Source organism: Gymnoscopelus braueri (assembly GCF_963280865.1).
Source record: "Gymnoscopelus braueri genome assembly, chromosome: 13".
NCBI lineage: Eukaryota > Metazoa > Chordata > Actinopteri > Myctophiformes > Myctophidae > Gymnoscopelus > Gymnoscopelus braueri.
This window is the reverse complement of record NC_137615.1, coordinates 9,619,724-9,642,905: the sequence shown is the minus strand read 5'-3', so window position 1 is coordinate 9,642,905 and position 23,182 is coordinate 9,619,724. Positions and strand designations below refer to the sequence as shown.

At 40.5% G+C, this 23,182-nt stretch overlaps 4 protein-coding genes across 4 annotated transcripts; all 4 read right to left on the bottom strand.

Annotated features, from left to right (window-relative positions):
- Window positions 1–12,494: 12,494 nt before the first annotated feature.
- On the bottom strand, window positions 12,495–12,905 carry LOC308098755 (histone H3.2; the record flags this gene model as incomplete). The annotated part of the gene is made up of 1 exon (XM_080447186.1): window positions 12,495–12,905. The coding sequence occupies one exon, from the start codon at window positions 12,903–12,905 to the stop codon at window positions 12,495–12,497; it is 411 nt and encodes a 136-aa protein (XP_080303312.1).
- A 1,244-nt stretch (window positions 12,906–14,149) lies between these two features.
- Window positions 14,150–14,533, bottom strand: LOC308098762 (histone H2A-like; the record flags this gene model as incomplete). The annotated part of the gene is made up of 1 exon (XM_080447193.1): window positions 14,150–14,533. The coding sequence occupies one exon, from the start codon at window positions 14,531–14,533 to the stop codon at window positions 14,150–14,152; it is 384 nt and encodes a 127-aa protein (XP_080303319.1).
- A 1,185-nt stretch (window positions 14,534–15,718) lies between these two features.
- Window positions 15,719–16,330, bottom strand: LOC308098746 (histone H1-like; the record flags this gene model as incomplete). Its single annotated transcript, XM_080447177.1, has 1 exon — window positions 15,719–16,330. The coding sequence occupies one exon, from the start codon at window positions 16,328–16,330 to the stop codon at window positions 15,719–15,721; it is 612 nt and encodes a 203-aa protein (XP_080303303.1).
- A 1,654-nt stretch (window positions 16,331–17,984) lies between these two features.
- On the bottom strand, window positions 17,985–18,359 carry LOC308098768 (histone H2B-like; the record flags this gene model as incomplete). The annotated part of the gene is made up of 1 exon (XM_080447199.1): window positions 17,985–18,359. The coding sequence occupies one exon, from the start codon at window positions 18,357–18,359 to the stop codon at window positions 17,985–17,987; it is 375 nt and encodes a 124-aa protein (XP_080303325.1).
- Between the last annotated feature and the right edge of the window lie 4,823 nt (window positions 18,360–23,182).

The following is a 23,182-nucleotide window of genomic DNA, read 5'->3' as shown; positions in this document are numbered from 1 at the left end:
AAAAGGGAGAAAGTGCAAACACTAGGTTGAAGTTCATCCAGGACTGTCATAATATATGATAGTCATGTTTCAGGGCTATCAGAGTAAGCTTGCTTCCAAATCGGATTCTCCATTTAATATAAAAAAATATTTTAAATAGAGATTGTATTATATTTGAGCAGTACATTTAAATAAACAGACGTGTATTACTGTTTGTAGTGCTTGCAAAGGAATACTCTGTATTGAAAGTGTGGGTGGCTCTTAAAAGAGCCTTTGAGTTGTTGGTAGATCAAGTCAGCGTTATTAACCTCCGAAGCCGTACAGAGTGCGTCCCTGTCTCTTCAGAGCATAGACAACATCCATGGCGTCACGGTCTTTCTCTTAGCGTGCTCGGTGTAGGTGACGGCGTCACGGATCACGTTCTCTAGGAAAACCTTGAGGACACCACGGGTCTCCTCGTAGATCAGACCGGAGATACGCTTCACGCCGCCACGGCGAGCCAGACGGCGGATAGCGGGCTTAGTGATTCCCTGGATGTTATCTCGAAGGACTTTGCGATGGCGCTTGGCACCTCCTTTTCCAAGACCCTTTCCTCCCTTGCTTTTTAATATACTTTATTGTAATTTATACAGTTTACAAAGTATGCAGGATTACAAAATATCGTATTAAACATTTCAATACATGATAATATACATTAATAAATATTTCAATACAAAAATATAGTGGATTTTTTTTTTCTCTCTTTTTTTCTCACAATGTCAGCTTCTGGTAGAGGAGCAGAATGGCTTTCGCAAAGCCAGGGCTTGTATTGACCACATTTATACAGTATGTGCCATAGTAAGAAATAGACTGAAGGTAAACAAATCAACATACGCGTGCTTTATTGACTTCCAAAAAGCCTTCGATTTTGTCAATAGAGACCTTCTTGCCTATAGATTGATTAAGACTGGTGTAGATGGAAAGTTTTATCAGGCAATTAGCTCACTTTATAGTGCACCACAAGCATGTGTAAAGGTAAATGATGCTTGTACCAACTGGTTTCCCACACCATCAGGAGTGAAACAGGGGGACGCTTTGTCCCCTACCTTGTTCGCTGTATTTATTAATGATTTAGCTAATCAAATCAAACCACTAAATTGTGGAGTCAAATATGGAAGTGAATATGTCAGCATTTTAATGTATGCTGACGACATTATCTTAATAGCAGAGACAGAAGTTGACTTACAAAGAATGCTAACATGTGCAAGTAACTGGTGTAAAAAATGGAGACTTTTGATAAATGAAAAGAAAACTGAAATCATGCATTTTAAAAATCCTGCCATGCGCACAAGTGACTTCCAATTCCAATTTGGGGGATCAAAGTTGAATTATACAAAGTTCTATAAATATCTGGGCTTTTATTTGGATGAGCATATGCATTTTATAAAAGGAACCACTTTATTGACAGAATCAGCAAATAGAGCACTAGGAGGAGTCATAGCTAAAACAAAGATCCTGAGGGATATGGGTTTCTCTACCTACTCCAAACTATACCAGGCTTGTGTGTGTCCAGTGTTGGATTACGTAGCAGGAGTGTGGGGATTTAAAAAATATCCTAAAAGTGAGGCTGTCCACAATAGAGCTATGCGGTACTTCTTGGGAGTACACAAATTTACGCCAACCCTGGCCATCATGGGAGATATGGGGTGGGAACCCAATGAGGTACGGTGGAGTGAGCACATGGTACGTTTGTGGAATAGAATACTGGGGCTGAACACCAATAGAATTGTAAGAAAGGTCTTCGAGTGGGACATTTTGATCAAGGGCGCATGGGCTACGGACATGTATGACATTCTTTTGAGATCAGGGTATGAAGACCATTTTTATAATAAAGAAAAAGTAGAGACTATGGTAATAAAAGAAACTATTTTTCAACAAATAAAGGATAGATGGGCTCTGGATATATGGTGTAAACCAAAGCTCCGTACTTATTGTGACATAAAGCATGTCTATTGTACAGAAAATTATGTATTGTATCATTTGTCAAAAAAGAAACGAAGCCTATGTGCTCAAATCAGGGCTGGCATACTTGGTCTTCATATTGAAACGGGTAGATATGTAGGCACGGTTGAGGAGGATAGATTATGTGGTTTGTGTGATCTTAATGAAATTGAAAATGAAATGCATTTTGTTTTGTATTGTCCATTCTACAACTCTATCAGGCAGAGACTTTTTAATAAGGTAGATCCTAAATATGAACTTGTGTGGTTGGAGGATTCAGAGAAACTGAAATGTCTCTTTCAACATGATATTTTTTCATTTGCTTCATTTCTTGACAAGGCCTGGTCAATGAGGAGGAGGGCCATTTATATGTAAAATGGGATTTTCTTTTTTTTGTTCTTATTTTGTTCATATAAGTACTATACGCATGTTTTATTTAAGTGGTATGTTATAAGGAAGGACGTAATATGAACAGGAAGGACTGTTAATGGACTGTTAATGTCTTGTTTTCTTTTTGTGTAATGTGTCATATAATCCCATATGGGATGGGCCAAAATGGTGGCATGACACGAAAATAAAAATTTCATTCATTCATTTCATTCATTCATTCATTCATTCATTCATTCATTCATTCATTCAGTCAGTAGGTGCCATGGCTTCAGTCTTTTTTCTCTGGAGTCAATTGCCCTTTGTCTTTTCAGTTCAGTTGTGATCTGCCTAAAGACCACATCTCCAGAGATAGGCTCCTGGTGCAACACCACGGCACACCTGGTTTTCCACAATTTGATGATAACGGTGCAAATAATAGTCCAGTAAAAGTCCTGTTCTAAGGCAGACACTTTTTCCTCAAAAACCCCATACATGGCAGCAATGTAATTTATCTTAATTTTAAAACCAATTTGTGGCATTTTCCCCCACACAAATCTAGATCTCGGGCAGTCTACCAGCAGGTGCTCTATAGACTCATCTGCACCACAGTTTAGTATTGGGCATTTAACGGTTTTAACGAAGCAGCTCCACTTGACTACTGCTCGTACTGCTAGTCTCCTCACAGAGACCAGCCACATGACGTCTCTCTTATTCTCGGAGATATTTTTACTACTAATATTTTTTATACACACCCGCTTTTGACTTTCATCAAGATATTTGTAGGGAAAAAATAGTATAATAACCAACTGTTAGCAATTCATATAATTTCTTAAACATTCGTACTTTCGTAGCTGCATCCGGAGGAGTATACACATTTATAATTCTCATTTTTAAGTTTTGATAAAAACAGTCTACTAATAAAATTCTCCCTGGAATAATTTCTCTTGCCCTTATAATTTCAGCTTTACTCTTAAAAAATATGCCTATGCCATCAGCCTTATCTGTACCAATAGACATAATCGAAGTGCCTTTTTCCCATTTTAACGTTACATCTACTATGTCCTCCCGAGCAGTTAGTCGCAATTCTTGTGCGCATATAATATCATAAATAGTGTTGTGCAGTATGTCCATCTTAATCTTTCTATTTTCCATCGACTTGATACCTCTCACGTTACAAGTGATGATAGAGAGTGTAGACATGTTGATATTAGGTTAGTGTCATTCAGTTTCTTTTATATTTTTTGTCAACTTCATTCGCCAGAGGCGACGTGAGTCGCTTCTGTTTGACACTCACATGTGTAGCTCTCGTCGTGTCTTCCTCAGCTGTAGCGGCGAGAGTGAGCTCCCCTCCACTAAAAGCCATCTCACTGCTTCTCGAGTTGCCACTACTCAGCTCATCGCTTGCTGAGTCATACTCGGACTCATCGCCTCGCTCTTCCTGCGGTTGCTCGCCGGTCTCCCCCTCATCCTCCACGCCTGAGGATTCAGACCAGGACGGCAGCAGCTCGTTGACAGCCCTCTCTAGTTGTCTGACAGCCTCCTCCGTCTCCTCCGCTGCTGCGATCTCCGGATGACAGGGACGCTGTTGTCTCCCCACAGCAGCCTCTCTGGCTCTTTCTGCAACCACTTTCATGTTGGCTGCGGCGAAACTGCCGTTCCCTCGTCCTCTTCCTCTGCTAGGCGCGGCTTGTTGTTTTACGACCGCTGCCATCTCACCAGTCACCTGCCGCTGGTTCGCCTCCGTTGTTGTCTCCTCCTCCTCCGCACAAACCGGGCCTGCCTCCTCCCCCGGTACCTCGTCTCTCGGGATCGCCAGTAGTGCAGGCTCCGTCTGCACGGTGCGGCTCTGCCCACTGTCAGCCGACAGTGGGGTGCTGGCGTCGGCCGGTGGCGGCGGTCTGGTGCGCCCCAGTAGACCGACGAAGCGGATCTGCTGCTCCTCGGCTCGCTCTTTCCTCTCTGCTCGTGCCTTGTTGCTGTAGGACTGAGGGCACTGGAAAAAAGAGTGCCCCCTCTCTCCACACAGGCTGCATTCAGCGTCATTAGAACACTCCTTGGCTTTATGGCCCAAAGTCCCACATCTCCAGCACTTCACCTGCGTGCATTCACGGACCTGGTGCTCCGTGCTGTTGCACACAAAACACCGCGTCTGCTGCCCAGGATAATAGATCCGCCCGTTGTATGGGCCCAGGGAAATAGAGCTTGGCAGTGTCATACGTTGGTTGTTTGCATCGTGCTTGAGCTCAACTTTGTACTTCCGTACTCCATACCAGATCCCAAACTGGTCGACTGGCTTGTATGGCTGCTCTCTGACACAACAGTACCGTTTTAGGTACAGCTCCACATCGTGGTCTGAGACCCGGCCGGTCCAGAACTTCACCACGACGTTCACTGTCCCTATATTAACCGAGGATTCAATGGACCAGTCCATCCATGTATTCTGCAGTTTGTCAACATCGTATTGTTCCAGGAAGCGACGGAGTGTCGACTCCTGATAGAAACACAGTTCGAACTCACATCGGTTTGGCAAGGCAATAAATGAATAAATGTCCTTTGCACAGACTAAGTTTGACTTGAATAATAGTTCTTTACCGACATACTCCTTTGTCGGGAGCTCGGCCTCACCCGTATACTTTAGCCTTGCCCAGTTATTGGCAAACTGGGAGCCAAAAGAAGATGCCATAGCTACCTCGAGATTAGCCTCATTAGCCTCGATCAAACATTTCTTGCAGCTAAAGTAACGGCTGAAGACCGCAGACACCACAGGTGCCCACGGCCTTATTTACTGACAAAGTTCAGAACTAGAAATTTCCTCCCTTACCACGACCAGACATATTTGCTTCAGTAGTAGATACAGAAGTGAATCGGATGATTTATATGGTGGCATTTTTCCGGTGTAGGTGACGGCGTCACGGATCACGTTCTCTAGGAAAACCTTGAGGACACCACGGGTCTCCTCGTAGATCAGACCGGAGATACGCTTCACGCCGCCACGGCGAGCCAGACAGCGGATAGCGGGCTTAGTGATTCCCTGGATGTTATCTCGAAGGACTTTGCGATGGCGCTTGGCACCTCCTTTTCCAAGACCCTTTCCTCCCTTGCTTTTTAATATACTTTATTGTAATTTATACAGTTTACAAAGTATGCAGGATTACAAAATATCGTATTAAACATTTCAATACATGATAATATACATTAATAAATATTTCAATACAAAAATATAGTGGATTTTTTTTTTCTCTCTTTTTTTCTCACAATGTCAGTAGGTGCCATGGCTTCAGTCTTTTTTCTCTGGAGTCAATTGCCCTTTGTCTTTTCAGTTCAGTTGTGATCTGCCTAAAGACCACATCTCCAGAGATAGGCTCCTGGTGCCTCGTCCTGACATTTTTATTATGGTGGAAGACACAGAAGTGAATGACTGTAAACTGTAAAGACTTGTTCACTTATATGTGTTCTGAGGACGTAAAAGAGGACAGGAAGACCTCGCTGTGTGGGTGGTGCCAAAAGCTGCAGCCCCGCCCCCATACCAGTCTTAAACCCATGCAGCCACTTCACTCTGGAAGACTCAGACTGGAATGTGTGAATGACCCAGTTTAGCTTCATATGGACACATACACATTTTCTGGTTACTCGACTCCCTTTGTTCTAATACATCAGGGAGAGCAGCTATGTACAATCAGCATTGTTTTCTTTATTACAAATGTATTTGTGAGTAGCTGTTATGCAATAGCAAAGCCTCTCAGTAAGTCCCCACTGAGGAGTTTTGTATTTTTAAACTGGGAATAGTGTATAAACGGTATTATTTGTTGTGTGACGTGCTGTGAGCTTGTATATTGGTGACTTGTAGAATAACCTAAGTATGATGTTGAGTTTAAGTGGTTAAATTACTATTTATGCTATATTAATTAACTAATATTATTGGGGACCCCCTGGCCACATGGTGAGAACCAGAGCTGTAGGCGCTACAGCAGAGGGGGAGGACACAGGTGGGGCTATAGGACCCCACCAGCCTCTCACTGAGTATAAAACAGATGGATCTTACTTCTTCAATTCATGGAGTGGAATGTTCTTTTAATGCAGGGATCTTCAACGTTTTTCAGTCCAACGACCACTTAGCTGAGAGAGAGAGATGAAGCAGGGACCTCATAAAAATATGTTGCAGATTAAACATTTTCATAGATTTCATAGATAGCTTTATAGACTTGTTTGACAGCACTGTCATCAGTGTTTTGCATCAGTGTTTCTGACATTTAACCACTCAAGCCCTCAAGATACTTAGTAAACAAACTTGACCTTTGGCTCTGGTCTGCTCTACATTTGCAGAAAATAGCCGATCTACTAGCTCACAGCGTAAAGCAGTGCGGCACATTGAGAGCTTGTAGATCGGCTATTTTCAGCAAACGTTCTTACCAGAGTATTGCTCTTTGATTTAAGCATCTCACAACATTATGCCTAATTCAGTATAATGCTAATGCACGATGCTATTAATATTGTTATATTGTCCTATTATTTTTCACAGTGGTGTTGTTTTTGTATCCACATATTATGCCTCCTTCCTGCCTGCCTGGCCCTTGTTATTATATATACTATTGTGCCCTATACATTTTCTCAGGTGTATTTTTTTCATCCATGTATCTGGCCTGATTTTCTCTCCATGTATTGTGATTTTATATTAAAATGAATTTCATTCATGTATTTGGGCTGGATTTGCCTGGACCTTAACCATATCCACTGTATCATATGGATATTTCTTCATACATGGGCCAGGCCATTATATTGCCATCAGGCACTTTGAAACCCTCTTAATGATTTGTAATGTTGAATACTGTTACACGTTCACAGTGAGGTTGCCTCGTGCAGAATACTGCACTTCACACCTCATTATTGATCAACTTCAGACATTGACTAATTGAAAGGATTGCCTCTGCCACTCACAGCCTTTTAAAAACCTGCTTAACCTCTGTTCTACATGACTCTGATGAAGATATACACTTGACATCCAAACGTCAGTCACATGTATACTCAACACCTTGTCAATAAAGACGTAATGGTCTGGGATTATCCAGTGATGTATTCCTCTTGTCTGCTGCCGTGTCCCACTCCTGTAATACACTGGACCTGCTGTTAACTCATTGATGCACGGTGGCAGCCTCTTTATTCTGGATCATTATTATTATTATTATTATTATTATTATTATTATTATTATGTTATATTGTATTGCTATGCCTGTTGTACCTGATGTATGAGTGACAAGCAAAATGATTCTAATCACCAAATTGAAGCACATGACGGAAGCCAAGCTAAAATCTAATTTACAATAATAATCTTAAATAATTAATAATACTAATATTACAAATAAGAATGTATGTGAGCTTTAATATCATTCTAACATTAATGACACCCTGGAGGAAGACCCTTGGAATGAAGTCCACATGCTGAGGTCTTCAGCAACAATAATGTTTGTTTGACAAAAGCGAAGCAGGAAAATCGCCACATCACACTGATTATCCACTGAATCAATCTATATAAAATATACAGCTCTTAAAAACAGAAAAATCAAATAACATTGCACAATAAAACTACGAAAATGGTCAACATCATCACAGATATCCTCCACAATACAAGCCAGGTTATTTTGGGAAGAACAATAGGCTATATTGTCAATGTCATCCTATATTGATGACAATGATTTGGTCATATATATGTATTTTCAAAAGACAACAATAAACACAAGGAAAGTCAACTGTTGAGACATGATATCACTAGGTCCTACTCATCAACTGGCCTATATAAATTGCCCAAGATAGTTCAAAGATACAAAATACAACAATACAAAGTAGTTCATCATAAGGCAATAAGTTCAAGGGGCTGGAACCATAGATTTAAAAATAAGGCACATCTAAAGCCATAATAACCTATGAAGGCTGGGAGAAATGGATGATGGGCAAAAAGGCCCTACAGCGATACTCGCTGGAAGATGTTGGTATGACAACAGTATAACATTACATTAAGTAACAGAATCAACATCGTCAAGTCCTTTAGGGGAAAGTATTCGTAATGTACTGGGGCGCCGACATTTATAAGCGCACGCTTATAAATATTATTTCAGTTAATTCGGTTTATTCAGTGGCGATCTGAACCAGGCGATCTGATTTTTTTTTTCACCCACAGTGGGTGCTTTAGCCCCGCGGCACCCACAGTATCGGCGCCCTTGGTAATGTATGTGGCCAATAGGCAGTGGTGGACAAAGTACTCAACTCCAGTACTTCAAAGTCACGTCAAAGTATAGATACTCCAGGTCAAATATTACTCAATTACAAGTGAAAGTTACAAAGTCAAAAAGTATTCAGATGTAAGGATACATGCTTTTTAAAATACCTAAGTATTTTAAAGTACATGATTAATTGATTGATTTATTGCATACATTCCTATTCATGTTTTTTGAAAGAATAAATTAATAATTTATTTAACACTTTTTGAACACTTAGCCTACATTCCAGCAGACGTTAAAGCCTTCCAACAAGGCATGATATAAAATAAATGTATTTTATTTTATATTATATTGCAACGGGCATGATACAATAAGCCTGTTTATAATACTTCATGTACAGATTTCTAACTACAAACTACCTCACAGGGATTGACAATACTACACAGCTAAGACATTAAGACTGGTATGGATCCGTATAGCCTTTAAACCACTGTTTCAATTGGGCTTTGTGAACAGACAATTACATTACAGTTGCCGATTCTGATTAGCTACTGTAAGGCCAAAAATCACTTTGCTTTGAGGATGATAATATTAATATGCAAAATTAAGTAAATGTGTTAAAGAAAAACATTTAAACCTCAGAAGATACAAAGATTGCATGGTCCATTGAATATAATTTCCTTATTGTGAACCTCACAAGAGAAGAAATTGAAAGACTATCGATATTAAACCAATCATTGTAATTGTTAATTATTAAAAAAAATTGAAACATTGACCCATAGTCTACTAATAAAAGCAACTAATGTACAAAATCACCTATTAATTAAGCTTCACTTCCTCACATAAAAGCTGCCTGGATACATTTCACTAAGGCCGGTGTAATAGAAATGTAATCCAAACCAGTGTCAATATAATTTCCCCGTGAAAAAGAGAAATACAGTACAACGTTTTAGCAGTTCACAAACACGGAAGTACTTTAGAATTGTCTCTTCACTCCTTACTTTGTAACTTTGTTTAAATAAGTGCTATACAAATAAAGTTTTATTATTATTATGGAATTTCAGCTTGAAAGCTTGTCTTTAACAAAGAAGAATGTTCCAATAGCAATGCCCAGAAGTCCCAAAGCCAGACCAACTCCAAAGAAGACAGTTGGACTATAACTTCTGACAGTTATGTCAGCGTCTGTGAACAAAATAAGACAGTTTCATCCAGGGTTACTTGCCAACTTTGATCATTAAGATCATGCTCATCAATGCTTTGCTTGTAGAATACAGGTGTTCATTATAACTTAAAGAGAAGTGAAATGATGATTTGGCAATATGAATTCATTTGTTCAGTTGGATATAAACATTTTGAGTTCTCACCCCAGAACCTAGTCTCAGGCTCCTGCAGGGCCTCCTGCTCCACAGTGCATGCATAGATGTCTCCTTCCTGAGGGGTGAAGCGCAGGGTGGAGATGTGACGGAAGGTCCCATCAGGGTTTCCCAGGTATCGGACCATAGAATCGTCTGCAGGGACTTCCACGTCATCCTTAGTCCACTTTACTTTGATGAAAGGAGGGGAAAAGTGGTTGACAAAGCAGATGAGAGTGTTCTCCACCTCCTCCATCACTTCATCTTTGGAGTAGATCACAGTTTCAGGGGCAGCTATAATACCAAATAATACATTTTAATCGTCATGAAATGAAACAGTGTCTCTCGTAACAGTGGATATTCAGTGGACCCCATCAGTGACCTGTTGATAAAAAACAAAAAAACACTTACAGTTGACATAGGTTAAGCCTGATTTGCATCTATGCATCCAAGTCGTTACTCTGTGTCTGCACTCTTCTCTGGCACCCAATGCAGACTGGGAAAGCCAGGTAGGCACAAGGGAGGCATGTGGGATCCGGCTGTCCCAGATGACCTGTCCTTTCTTGAAATCTACATAACCCATCTCATCATCATCCAGAGTCAGATACATTCTAGCATCTTTGTTCTGAAAGCATCCATAGCCAAGGCGTATGACATGAGTTCCTAAAACAGGGTGACATTTTTGTTTTCTTAATGATTTTTGACAATGATGTGAGAATAGTAAACACAGTGCTACAAAGTTTGCCCTGTGTGTAAAACTACTGAACATTGGTGAAATAAGATATAAGCTGAATACTTACTTGCACATGAGCATGTGCAAACAGCCCCGGATAAAAGTAGAATAATTTCCAAATACATGATACGAACAGCCATCTGCCTTCATTCACTACAGTATCAACCTCTCTCTCGTAGCCTGCACTGGAGTGATGCTTTGGGAAAAGGAGGAAGCTAGAGGCCGTTGTGATGCTGACAAACATGAATGTTTTGTTCATTGTTGATGCCAGGGTTAGATGTCAAATTTCCTCATTCTCAGTCACACCACACCATCAAAAATTCTTCCTTGTTGCCATGGGAAAGTGTAAATTACCTTTAAAAGGAAGGTTGCACTCAACAGCAGTGTGACATCAGGTATGTGTTCTTCCATTTACAGTTTCCTCAAATGGACATTTTATTCAGGCCTAATAGTTGTATAGCCTAGATGACAATTGCGTATACCATTGGTTCTCAAAGTGGGGAGTTACAGGGGGTCCCCAGCTAAATGATGGATAGTTAGGAACCAAATGGACCCTTATGGGTCTGTAACTCTGAGAGTGTACAAATGGACCCTATTTGTTAGCTTAATACCTGTCAAACTGGGGGTCCTTCAAATTAAAATGGTTGAGAATCACTGGTAGAGCCACACACACACACACACGCACGCACGCACGCACGCACGCACGCACGCACGCACGCACGCACGCACGCACGCACGCACGCACGCACGCACGCACGCACACACACACACACACACACACACACACACACACACACACACACACACACACACACACACACACACACACACACACACACACACACACACACACACACAGTATTGGACATTTTCAATTGTATTTCGCATTTGACTGCACTACACCCATTACACCAGCATATGTCAATCACGTTACATTTAACTCTGCGGTGATCATTTTCCATGATGGAAACAATCTGATATCACTAGCCTTAAGTGAGAAACGGCTATTATTTATGTATTTGTACCAGTGGTGGAAAAAGTACTCACATTTTCTATTTAAGTAAAAGTATCAATACTGCAATGTAGAAATACTCTGTTACAAGTCAATTTAATATACTTAAAGTACCAAAAGTAAAAGTACTAAAATGTTTGAAAATAGCCGATCTACATGCTCACAACGCCTCGCGATGCGACACTTTGTGAGCTTGTAGATCGGCTATTTTCTAAAAGCCTCTTAAAAAACAGGGCTAAAGTGGTTAAGGTATTATGTTTTATAATATAATAATTTATATCTGCAAAGTTACTAGTAACTAAAGTGTTCAAATAATTGTAATGGAGTAAAAGTACAATATTTGCCTCTGAGATGTAGTGGAGTAGAAGTAAAAGTATTGAAAATCAAGTAAAATACCGCTATATTGTACTTAAGTACAGTACTTGAGTAAATGTACTTAGTTACTCTACAACTCTGATTTGTAAAAATTCCATACAGTAGGCTAGGGGAAGCAGAGATCAATCATGTTATCCGTCTATGCAAAACCTGTGTTCACACCCATTTTTTTTTTTTACCAATTACAAATAAATTTGAATTTAAACACTAATTTCATAAAGGCGTTGATTTGTTTTCATTTACACAAACTTCTTTTCTGTATGTGTCCATATTAGTGCATTTGTGGGGGTTTCATAATAGATAAATAATCATATATATTTGGGGGAGTGAGAGTTGGTCTTCCAGGATCGTGCGGACTTTTTTTTTTTTTTACAAAAAAAAATTATGTTAAATTACAAAATATCTATTAGTGGAAAGGTCTTTAGTAAAGAAGTGGGTGGCTCTTAAAAGAGCCGTTGAGTTTATGATAGTGACAGAGTAGTTTAAGCACGTTCTCCGCGGATACGACGGGCCAGCTGGATGTCTTTGGGCATGATAGTCACCCTCTTGGCGTGAATGGCGCACAGGTTGGTGTCTTCAAACAGACCGACCAAATAAGCCTCGGCTGACTCCTGGAGAGCCATGACGGCGGAGCTCTGGAAGCGCAGGTCGGTCTTAAAGTCCTGGGCGATCTCCCTCACCAGGCGCTGGAAGGGCAGCTTACGGATCAGCAGCTCGGTAGATTTCTGGTAACGACGGATCTCTCTCAGAGCCACAGTACCAGGCCTGTAACGGTGAGGCTTCTTCACTCCACCGGTTGCCGGTGCGCTCTTACGCGCTGCCTTGGTGGCGAGCTGCTTCCTGGGGGCTTTGCCACCGGTGGACTTACGAGCGGTCTGCTTGGTTCTTGCCATGGCTTCTCTGAGTCTGAACGAGGTTGAGAGAGTAGTAATGTAGGAACGGCGCAAACTGCTGCCTTTTATTAGCGCTTCTTCAGACGCCGTCGTTCTCTGATTGGTCAGCGGCCAGGAACCTCCTTATTTGGGGAGGTACCATACGTCACTGGTACCGATTGGAGGAGGGGGATCTCTTACAAACTTCATACTGAGCTGCTGTAATAGATAATACTATGAATACTAGTTTACATTAAAGTGAAAATACATTGCTTTGTGTTTTATGACATGGGGCAAATAAATAAACATTTTTCCTTGAGTGACAAAACAACATGATTATGGTGAATAAGAATTATAAGTAGGCATATCTTGTCTTAATTACATTAAAATGTAACACTCATTAACGTGGTCAAATAAGTGTCAACTTCCAATATGGACAATAACTGCTTTTACTACAAATAATTGTGGATTGAGATCTACCTCAATCCTGGCATTTAGGCAAGTGAATAATAGGCACTGATGTAATCCATGCAATGTGGCTCTAACTATAAATATGTAAAGGATATTAAATACCTGCAAGTCATTACGATCATATAATATGTGGTGGAAGAAGTATTCAGATATTTTACTGAAGTAAAAGTAGCAATACCACAATATAAAAATACTCTGATACAAGTAAAAGGCCTGTGTTCAAAATGATACTTGAGTAAAAGTACAAAAGTATTGCCATCACAATATACTTAACGTACCAAAAGTACTAAAATATTTGATAATAGCAGATCTACAATGAGCTTGTAGATCGGATATTTTCAAATGGCCTATGTATAAAATAGGGCTGAAGTGGTTAATGTAGGTTTTATAATACAATATGCAAAGTAACTAGTACGTTTTCAAATAATCGTGGAGTAAAAGTACAGTATTTGCCTGTTATGCAGTAGACTAGAGTAGAAGTAAAGTATTGAAAATACTCCAGCAAAATAAATAAAAAACATACAAAATAATGCTTCTGGCGATTAGTAGTTTCATTCCCTACCTATGTTGAATGCACTTATTGATAAAAGCGTCTAATAAATGACTAATGCTGGATAGTACATAAATACAGTATTTGGGTTTAATGTATTGGCTTACTTTACACCACAGCATTATGCAGTCAGTTTATATAAACTGTGCACATACGGTCTATATAGAATGGAATAGAATTAATCTTTGATTGAAAGAGTGGGTGGCTCTTAAAAGAGCCTTTGTGGGGTACGTTGAACGCAGATTTATTTCTTGGCGGCTTTCTCAGTCTTCTTGGGGAGCAGAACAGCCTGGATGTTAGGCAGCACACCGCCCTGAGCGATGGTCACTCCACCCAGCAGCCTGTTGAGCTCCTCGTCGTTGCGGACGGCCAGCTGGAGATGACGGGGGATGATGCGAGACTTCTTGTTATCGCGGGCAGCGTTTCCAGCCAGCTCCAGGATCTCGGCGGTCAGGTACTCGAGAACCGCCGCCAGATAGACCGGGGCGCCGGCACCGACACGCTGGGCATAGTTTCCTTTACGCAGCAGCCTGTGAACACGACCGACAGGGAACTGTAGTCCGGCACGAGATGAGCGGGTCTTGGCCTTCGCCCTGGACTTCCCTCCGGTTTTGCCTCGTCCTGACATTTTCCTATTTTATTTCTTGAGATAGACTACGAAGAAATGTGCTGGAGAATAGGAACACGACGAAACTTTTTATATCTTCAACTCAGTGCTGTCTGTGTGCGCCCCACCAATCATAAATATGAGTGAGAGCGCGGGGTGAGTGTGTATGAGCGCCCCTCCAATCACTACTAGTGGCGTGAACGTTTCCTCCCAGAGAAGGAGGTTCCTGACCATAAATGAGAGCGCGGGCTGACTGTGTATGAGCGCCCCACCAATCAGCACTAGACTCGTGCCGTGATCGGTTCCTGCCAGTCTAAACTGTGGTTCCTCCCCAAACAAGGAGGTTCCTGACCAGAGACCAATCAGAGAAAGACGGCGTCTCTCAGTCAATGACCAGTTTTAGACAGTTATCAGTCATCTCTTCATCCTTCATGGGTGATTTATTTTACAAAGTGTATAATCAGAGACGACATGGTAAATGGTCGCATAAGTAAAGGACAATGATTTGGTGCTACAAAGTATAACTTTAAAGCTTTAAATCTGGCATCTGTATATAGTGCTACTAAAATAACATTGTCAGTATTAGTGGTCAAGCTAAATAAAAAGCACAACTAACAAACATGAACAGGCTGCTGTGAATAGGGTCCATTGTAATGATGAACACATTTTAAAACATTACTGGGACTTTAGAGTGACGTGTGACAATATTACATTGTTAATACAATTGTTATAATTAATGTTATTAAGTTGTAATATAATCCAAAGTAAAACTGTTTGTTGAACATAATGCCGTTTCGGTGTGATCAGTATGTAGATATATGCCAAGTTAATTAGGGAATTCATATTGAATATGCATGCACATTTATATTATTTATTATATATATTACCCCCCCCCCCCGATTTTCTTGAAAATAGTCGATCTACAAGCTCACAACGCCTGTGTGCAGGCTTTATCGCTCGTGAGGCCTCTTTTGGGGCTAGTTTCATAGACCTTGTTTAGTTGCTCATTTCTCTCTCAATCTGGCAACATTGGTCATTAGTTCTCACTCCTGACAATCACATAATCCGCCCCACTCTCTTTGCTCAGTTGAGTTAATAAATGTCAGCGCCAAGACATAAAACAATAGAAAAAGGAACTCTTTAAATAAAGTTGTGGGTGGCTCTTAAAAGAACCTTTGTGGGATGTACAGGTTGCTATGTGAATGTTTACTTCTTCTTAGTGGCTGTCTTCTTGGGTTTTGCCGCCTTGGGCTTGGCTGCCTTCTTTGCTGGTACTTTCTTAACGGCAGCGGGCTTCGCCACCTTCTTGGGACTCTTGGCCACCTTCTTGGGACTCTTGGCTGCTGGTTTCTTTGCAGCTGCGGGCTTCTTTACCTTCTTGGGAGATTTCTTAGCGGCTGCGGGCTTCTTGGCTGCTGCCTTCTTGGGGGATTTCTTTGCCACGGCGGGTTTCTTGGCAGCCGGCTTCTTGGGTTTGACTGTCTTCTTAGCGGGTTTCTTTACTTTTTCTTCTGTCTTCTTGTTAAGCTTGAAGGATCCAGACGCGCCGGTACCCTTGGTCTGGAGCAGGGTGCCCTTTGCCACCAGGCTCTTCACGGCGATCTTGACGCGGCTGTTTTTCTTCTCCACGTCGTAGCCACCGGCGGCTAGAGCCTTCTTGAGGGCGGCCAGAGACACGCCGCTCCTCTCCTTGGAGGCGCTCACAGCCTTGACGATGAGCTCCTGGACGCTGGGACCGACTTTCACGGGCTTGGCCGCGGTCTTCTTCTTGGCTACTTTAACCGGGGAGGTAGCTGGGGCTGGAGCGACTTCTGCCATTGTCTTCTGGTTGGTGTTTCAGATGCACTGAACTAAACGCTAAGTAGAGACTGATGGAATAGTGGAGGAGGGGGTGAAACTTAAAGGATGTGTGAGAACCATGTAGACTCAACCCACTGGGTCAGTGCTCTGTGTGCAGCAGAATACTGAGACACTTGTGTTTTCTCCACAACTAAAACCAGATAAAATACAGACGTAGAAATGGATTTAAGTCAAAACAACAAATGGAGCAGATAGCAGACAAGTTTCACTTCATAATCAAATCATGTGGAGCGCTGAGGACTCCTGCGTTTTGTTTGGAGACGTTAAAAACCTCACATATACACCATTACAAGGAGAGGAGTTTGCCAGCTTTCCTCTGTCATTTGTCGTTTAAAATAGTTTAAACATAGAATATCCACTTCCCTATTTGCTGCAGATCAAGCTGAGATGTCTGACTTTGGAACAACAGTTAAACAGATCCTCTTTCCAAAGCGTTTTGTTTTAAATTTCAAACTTTCCAGTGTCTGCAAACACAGTGCTGCTGTTGTCCTTCCCTGTGGCATGGAGACTTATGAGAGGATGGCCAGTTGAGAGCAAGCTCCACTTTTCCAATGGTGCCATTTACAAAACATATGGCATATTACATAATTATTATCATCAGTTTAAAATGTATAAACACAGCACACCATTTATTTACAAAGCACATGTATACCCAGATTGCTTCATAATGGCAATATGGGTATACAATATATCTTCTTTAATTTTATCAAAAGGAATACGGTAGCCAAGGAGCACAGCAGAGGAAAATAAACACCACATGTGTTTCAGTTAAATGTGTTAATGTACATTAGCTGGCCACCACTGACACCTAAATTAATTACAATGCCATGACCAGTGTTCAGCTGTCAAAATGACTGCTGTGAAAGAGGTCTGTGCTAGACTGCTAGTAGGTCTAACTTAATATTACAAATGTTGACAGCTAGAATGTTTTGAATGAAAATGGATGAAGTAAAATAATGCTATCATGCCCATATTCCTTTTGACTCTATGTTTTGGTCTGTATGCCTATAGTATCCAATAGATTAGAGTAAATAGCAGAGTAAATTGACATCTAGCCAACACAATCTGTGAAGTACTCTGGCATGAAAATACATTGGTGTCCCGGTAAAAAATATATATATATATATATATATATATATATATATATATATATATACACACACACAATATTTAACAGAATAACTCTATATGTCTGAACCGACAGCCAAAGCTGAAGCTATAATCACATTTTAATACACGGCAGTTCACCATCTTTAGGAACACGCATCTGTAATTAAAGTCTATGCATTAACTAAATAAATGTAGCACTTCGCCACCGTGCTAGTCTAGATGTCTGTCTGCTCTGTGAATAGGCATTTTACACGAGCCGAAAAATACCAAGGATACATATTTTTTAATAAAATATATTGCCACAATCTGTCAAGTGAAGATACGAATAGCGTTGGTCACTTGGTCATTACATGTATGGCTGTCATCTTGTACTTCAGCAACCCATTACAAAAGTGCTTCTAAGATGAATAAAAAGCTAATTTAAACAGTGCGGATCAACTCTTTCTTGAAAAGATGAGTGGTCCTTAAAAGGACCTTTGTGTTTAGAGCAGACTACCACAGTTTACTTGGAGCTGGTGTACTTAGTCACAGCCTTGGTGCCCTCAGACACGGCGTGCTTGGCCAGCTCACCGGGGAGCAGCAGGCGCACGGCCGTCTGGATCTCCCTGGATGAGATGGTGCGGCGCTTGTTGTAGTTAGCCAGTTTGGAGGCTTCACCGGCAATGCGCTCAAAGATGTCGTTAACAAAGGAATTCATGATGCCCATGGCCTTGGAGGAGATACCGGTGTCAGGATGGACCTGCTTCATGACCTTGTAGATGTAAATGGCGTAGCTCTCCTTCCTGGACTTTCTGCGTTTCTTGCCGCCCTTGACAGCGGACTTGGTGACGGCTTTCTTGGAGCCCTTCTTGGGCGCTGGCTTGGCGGGTTCAGGCATGGTTCTTTCTCATTTGGATGAAGAAAAGAAGTAACGTTGGTCCGGCGTCGCACCAGTATTTAGACCAGGCCAATGCAAATGAGGTGTGCTACTCCCAGCACATGATTGGTGCCACTGCCTACTATGTGACCCACAGAGGGAGGTGTTTTACACTGTCTTTGTCTCTGCATAATGTTTTACCGCCTGCATCTATTTGTCCCGCTAAAATATAGACTAAGGATAAAGTATAAAAACGTTTAGGGTAAATTCATGTTTTAATTGGAATTAATAGTTATATTCCACGCTCCAATTTCAATCCAGACAGCAGTTGTAACTTGTAACACACTTTCTATCGATGCATAATTTATACAGTATAATCAGACAATCACAATTTGGAGGTATTTTTGGGCGGTGAAACCGCCCCTATAAGTAAGGTTTGGATATTTGTACAACAAATCCTGCGCTGTGATTGGCCACAAATGTACCCCGCCTAACCCTGCACCGTGATTGGCCAATCACAGTCTATTCAGGACTGTGATTGGCCAGTGTCACATGACACATGTGCATAGCCCTATATAAGAAACCATAACTTAAAAAAGTTATGGTTTCTTCCATCATAAAGAGTGTTTCAATAAATGTATTTATTTTTTGTACATGATTGGTTGACTCCATTCAGTATTGTGATTAGCTAGCAAGACACCGCCCACTTCACACAGGGTGTGATTTTTTACTTTATTGGAGTATTTCCAGTACTTTTACTTCTACTCCACTACATCTCAGAGGCAAATATTGTACTTCTACTCCACTACAATTATTCGAAAACTTAAGTTACCAGTTACTTTGCAGATACAAATGATTACATTATAAAACATACATTAACCACTTCAGCCCTATTTTATACCTAAGCTATTTGAAAATAGCCGATCTACAGGCTTGGCATCATGACACATTGTGAGTAGATCTGCTATTTTCAAACAGTTTTTGTACTTTTACTTTTGGTATTTTAACAATCGCATTTCATCATGTTCATTATAGCTGGGATTCAAACACAAAGGTGGGTGTGAATTTAATCTGCATTCAACTGTTAAAGTCCTAAAAAAATAACAAATAAAGTCACGTCTAGACTAGACAATATAGAAAAATGCTGGACTAATGGGCCTTGGTTTGCCCATCTTAATATAAAGAGTCTTATAACTATTACATTCGTGTTATATTAATCATCAGCCTGGAATTTATTGCGTGGTTTGCTGGAAGATTTTCACAAGTTCAATGTGCATTGAAGTGAGTTGTACACCTTCAACGTTTACTGTCTTGATAGTCAGATAAAGGAGATTGTGTCAAGACAATGTCCATGAATCAGTTCTCTGTATACTGCAACTGTATACGAGGCAAAGTACTACACATTAATCTAAATATAGGTTTCGCTACCTTAAATTGCTCATATTTGAATAATGGAATAAACTCTGTAAATGACCCCAAGGGACTGTGCTTTTATTTTGTTATTTGGGTTGGTGTGTCAGATCACTCAGGTGCATTGCATTTATGTTAATTTCATGTTTCTGTGAGGAGCTTTTGAGATGCTTTTATTTTGAAGGTTTTTGCTTGATTTGTCACTACTATCACCTGTCTGCTCAGCCAGAGACTCAAATGTTTGCAGCAGCACCAGGGTTAGGTCTGCTTGCTTGACAGTAAAGGTTTAGCCCCCTGCCTAAATGGGCACAAGGTATATGTTCATTTGTTTAAAGTGTGTTCATGTATTTTATTTGTCTAAGGTCTGTTTAGTAATAGTGTTGTTCAATGTGAATGATTGTTTTTGCAATTTGAAAATGTTTAATGTCCAATTGTTTGTTTGTTTTTGTGACAGCTTTTACGTTGTTGGTTTTAAAATAAACCTCATCTAAACCACCAGTAAAAGACCATCTTTGGGCGGGGTACGCTACAAACTCTGTAAAGAAAGTGTGGGCGGCTCTTAAAAGAGCCTTTGGGTTGTTGGTAGAGTAGATCAAGTCAGCATTAACCTCCGAAACCGTACAGAGTACGTCCCTGTCTTTTCAGAGCATAGACAACATCCATGGCGGTAACGGTCTTTCTCTTGGCGTGCTCGGTGTAGGTGACGGTGTCACGAATCACGTTCTCCAGGAAAACCTTGAGGACACCACGGGTCTCCTCGTAGATCAGACCGGAGATACGCTTCACACCGCCACGGCGAGCCAGACGACGGATAGCGGGCTTGGTGATTCCCTGGATGTTATCACGGAGCACTTTGCGATGGCGCTTAGCGCCTCCTTTCCCAAGACCTTTTCCTCCCTTGCTTTTTAATATACTTTATTGTAATTTATACAGTTTACAAAGTATGCATGATTTACATAATATCGTATTAAACATTTCAATACATGATAATATACATTAATAAATATTTCAATACAAAAATAGTGGATTTTTTTTTCTTTCTTTTTTTTCTCACAATGTCAGTAAGTGCCATGGCTTCAGTCTTTTTTCTCTGGAGTCAATTGCCCTTTGTCTTTTCAGTTCAGTTTTGATCTGCCTAAAGACCACATCTCCAGAGATAGGCTCCTGGTGCAACACCATGGCACACCGCGTTTTCCACAGCTGGTTGACCACAGTGACCACCACATTCCAATGGAAATCCTGGTCCATGGCTGACATTTTTTCATGAAATACTCCATACATAACAGCATTATGAGTGACATTTATATTAAAACCAAATTGTGCCATTTCATCCCAAACATACCGTGACCTCTGACAATCCAAAAGCAGGTGTTCTACAGATTCATCATCACTACAAGTTCCAATAGGGCATTTAACAGTTTTTACAAAACAGCTCCATTTAACCACTGCTCTTACTGCCAGTCTCCTCACTGAGATCAGCCACATGACATCCCTCTTTTTTTCAGTGATGTTTTTATTCCAAATATTTTTAATGCACACCTGTTTTTGAGAGTCGTTTAAACCTTTGTAGGGGAAAATGCCACCATAGAGGTCATCACTTAGTTTAACATATAGATTATTACTGGCCATTTCAGGCCAGTCAATATTTAAATGTACAACTTTGTTAATTAAGTCTCCGTACATAATTTTAAAGTAAGGCACAGAGCTCCTTGCACGACCCTTCTTTTTGTTCCAGCTTAATGCCTCACCTATCCACACAGCTCCTCTTTTCATGCTGGCAGCTACATTTTTGCAAAAAGCTATTCTTAGTTTAAGTCCGAGGTCCACATTCCCGAGCCCTCCGTCTTTTTTGCTCTTGTACAACAGGCTTCTTTGTGTAACTTCTCTGGTAGTTCCCCATATAAAATTAACTAATATTTTATTAATTGTTTTTAGTGTCTGGTCCTTAGGAGGAAAAATTGTTGCCAAAAATAATAGTTTTGCCACAATACATGTTTTATGATTAAAATCTTTGTTCGATAGCTACAGTTTTTGTTTACCCATTTCTCCAAATCTTCTTTTATTTCTTTGTCCTTATTCTCCCAGTTTTTCTCATAGCAACTTTTATAACTAAATTGTATGCCCAGAACTCTCATTGTGGTTGTATCTTTTATACTAATTATAGGCCGAGCTTGCCTCCTCCCGAACCAGACACCTTCTGTTTTGTCATGGTTCAGTTTTGACCCCGATACCTCCTCATACAGTGACAGGTGCTCATTAACAATGTCTAATTCTGTCTGGTTTTTAATTATGATGGTGATGTCATCGGCATAAGCCAAGACGACCACCCGCTCACCACCACTAGTTTTTGTTCCTGTTAGTCTTTTGTCGTCTTTAATTCTCCTTAATAATGTTTTAATTGCTAAAATATAGAGGGCTGCCGACAGCGGACACCCTTGTTTGACCCCCCTCTTAATTGCGAAGGCCTCAGTTAAGACCCCATTTACGTTAACCTGCACAGTGGACTCGGCATACAACACCTTAATTATATTAATAAAATCCTGTCTAAAACCATATACTTTTAACACTTCCCACAAATACTCTCTAGAAATAAAATCGAAGGCTTTTTTTTGGTCCAAGCTTACAATGAAGAATTCATCCTTTGCAAAATCACAAGTAATGTCTCTTAAAATTCCCAAATTATCCCACATCATCCTTCCCTTAATAGCACAAGTCTGTTCCTTTTCAATAATCCCCTCCAAGTCGTTATTTATCCGATTAACCACTATTTTTACGAGTATTTTATAATCAACGTTCATAAGTGTAACATGTCTCCAATTATCTAAATTATGTGATGACCCTTTTTTATATATTAGCGTTATAATTCCATGATAAAAGGATGCATTCATTTTGCCTGCCTTGATTCCATCGTTCAGAGCTTTAGTTAGCAAATCCACCAAGTCTTCAGTACAAAACAGGTATAGTTCACTAGGTAGACCGTCTGGGCCCGGTGACTTACCCTTACCTAATTGTGAAATTGCTTCCCGTACCTCGTTTTTAGTTATTTCCCCACCCGCAGAATTAAGGCCAACCCCGCCCAAAGCAATGGAATCTAAAAAGGCGTGCAGCTTTGATTCATTGATAGAGATTTTCTGATACATTTGTTCACACAATTCTCTAATAGTTTCTCTTTTCTCCTTCTCCTCCTCTATCATTTGTCCATTATCATTTAGGATTACACTAATATGTTTATTTTGGAGTTTCTTTTTATATATACTAAATAGATTAATTATATCACACGGACCTTCTGAGTCACCCATCCCTGCCTGTAGGCGAAGGCAATACGATACATCATTTAGTTTGGTCAATTTTTTTTTTCAATTTCAATATAATTCTATTATATCTAAGTTCTCTTTCTCTACCGCCGTTTTATTTTCTTTTGTTTTTAGATTTAC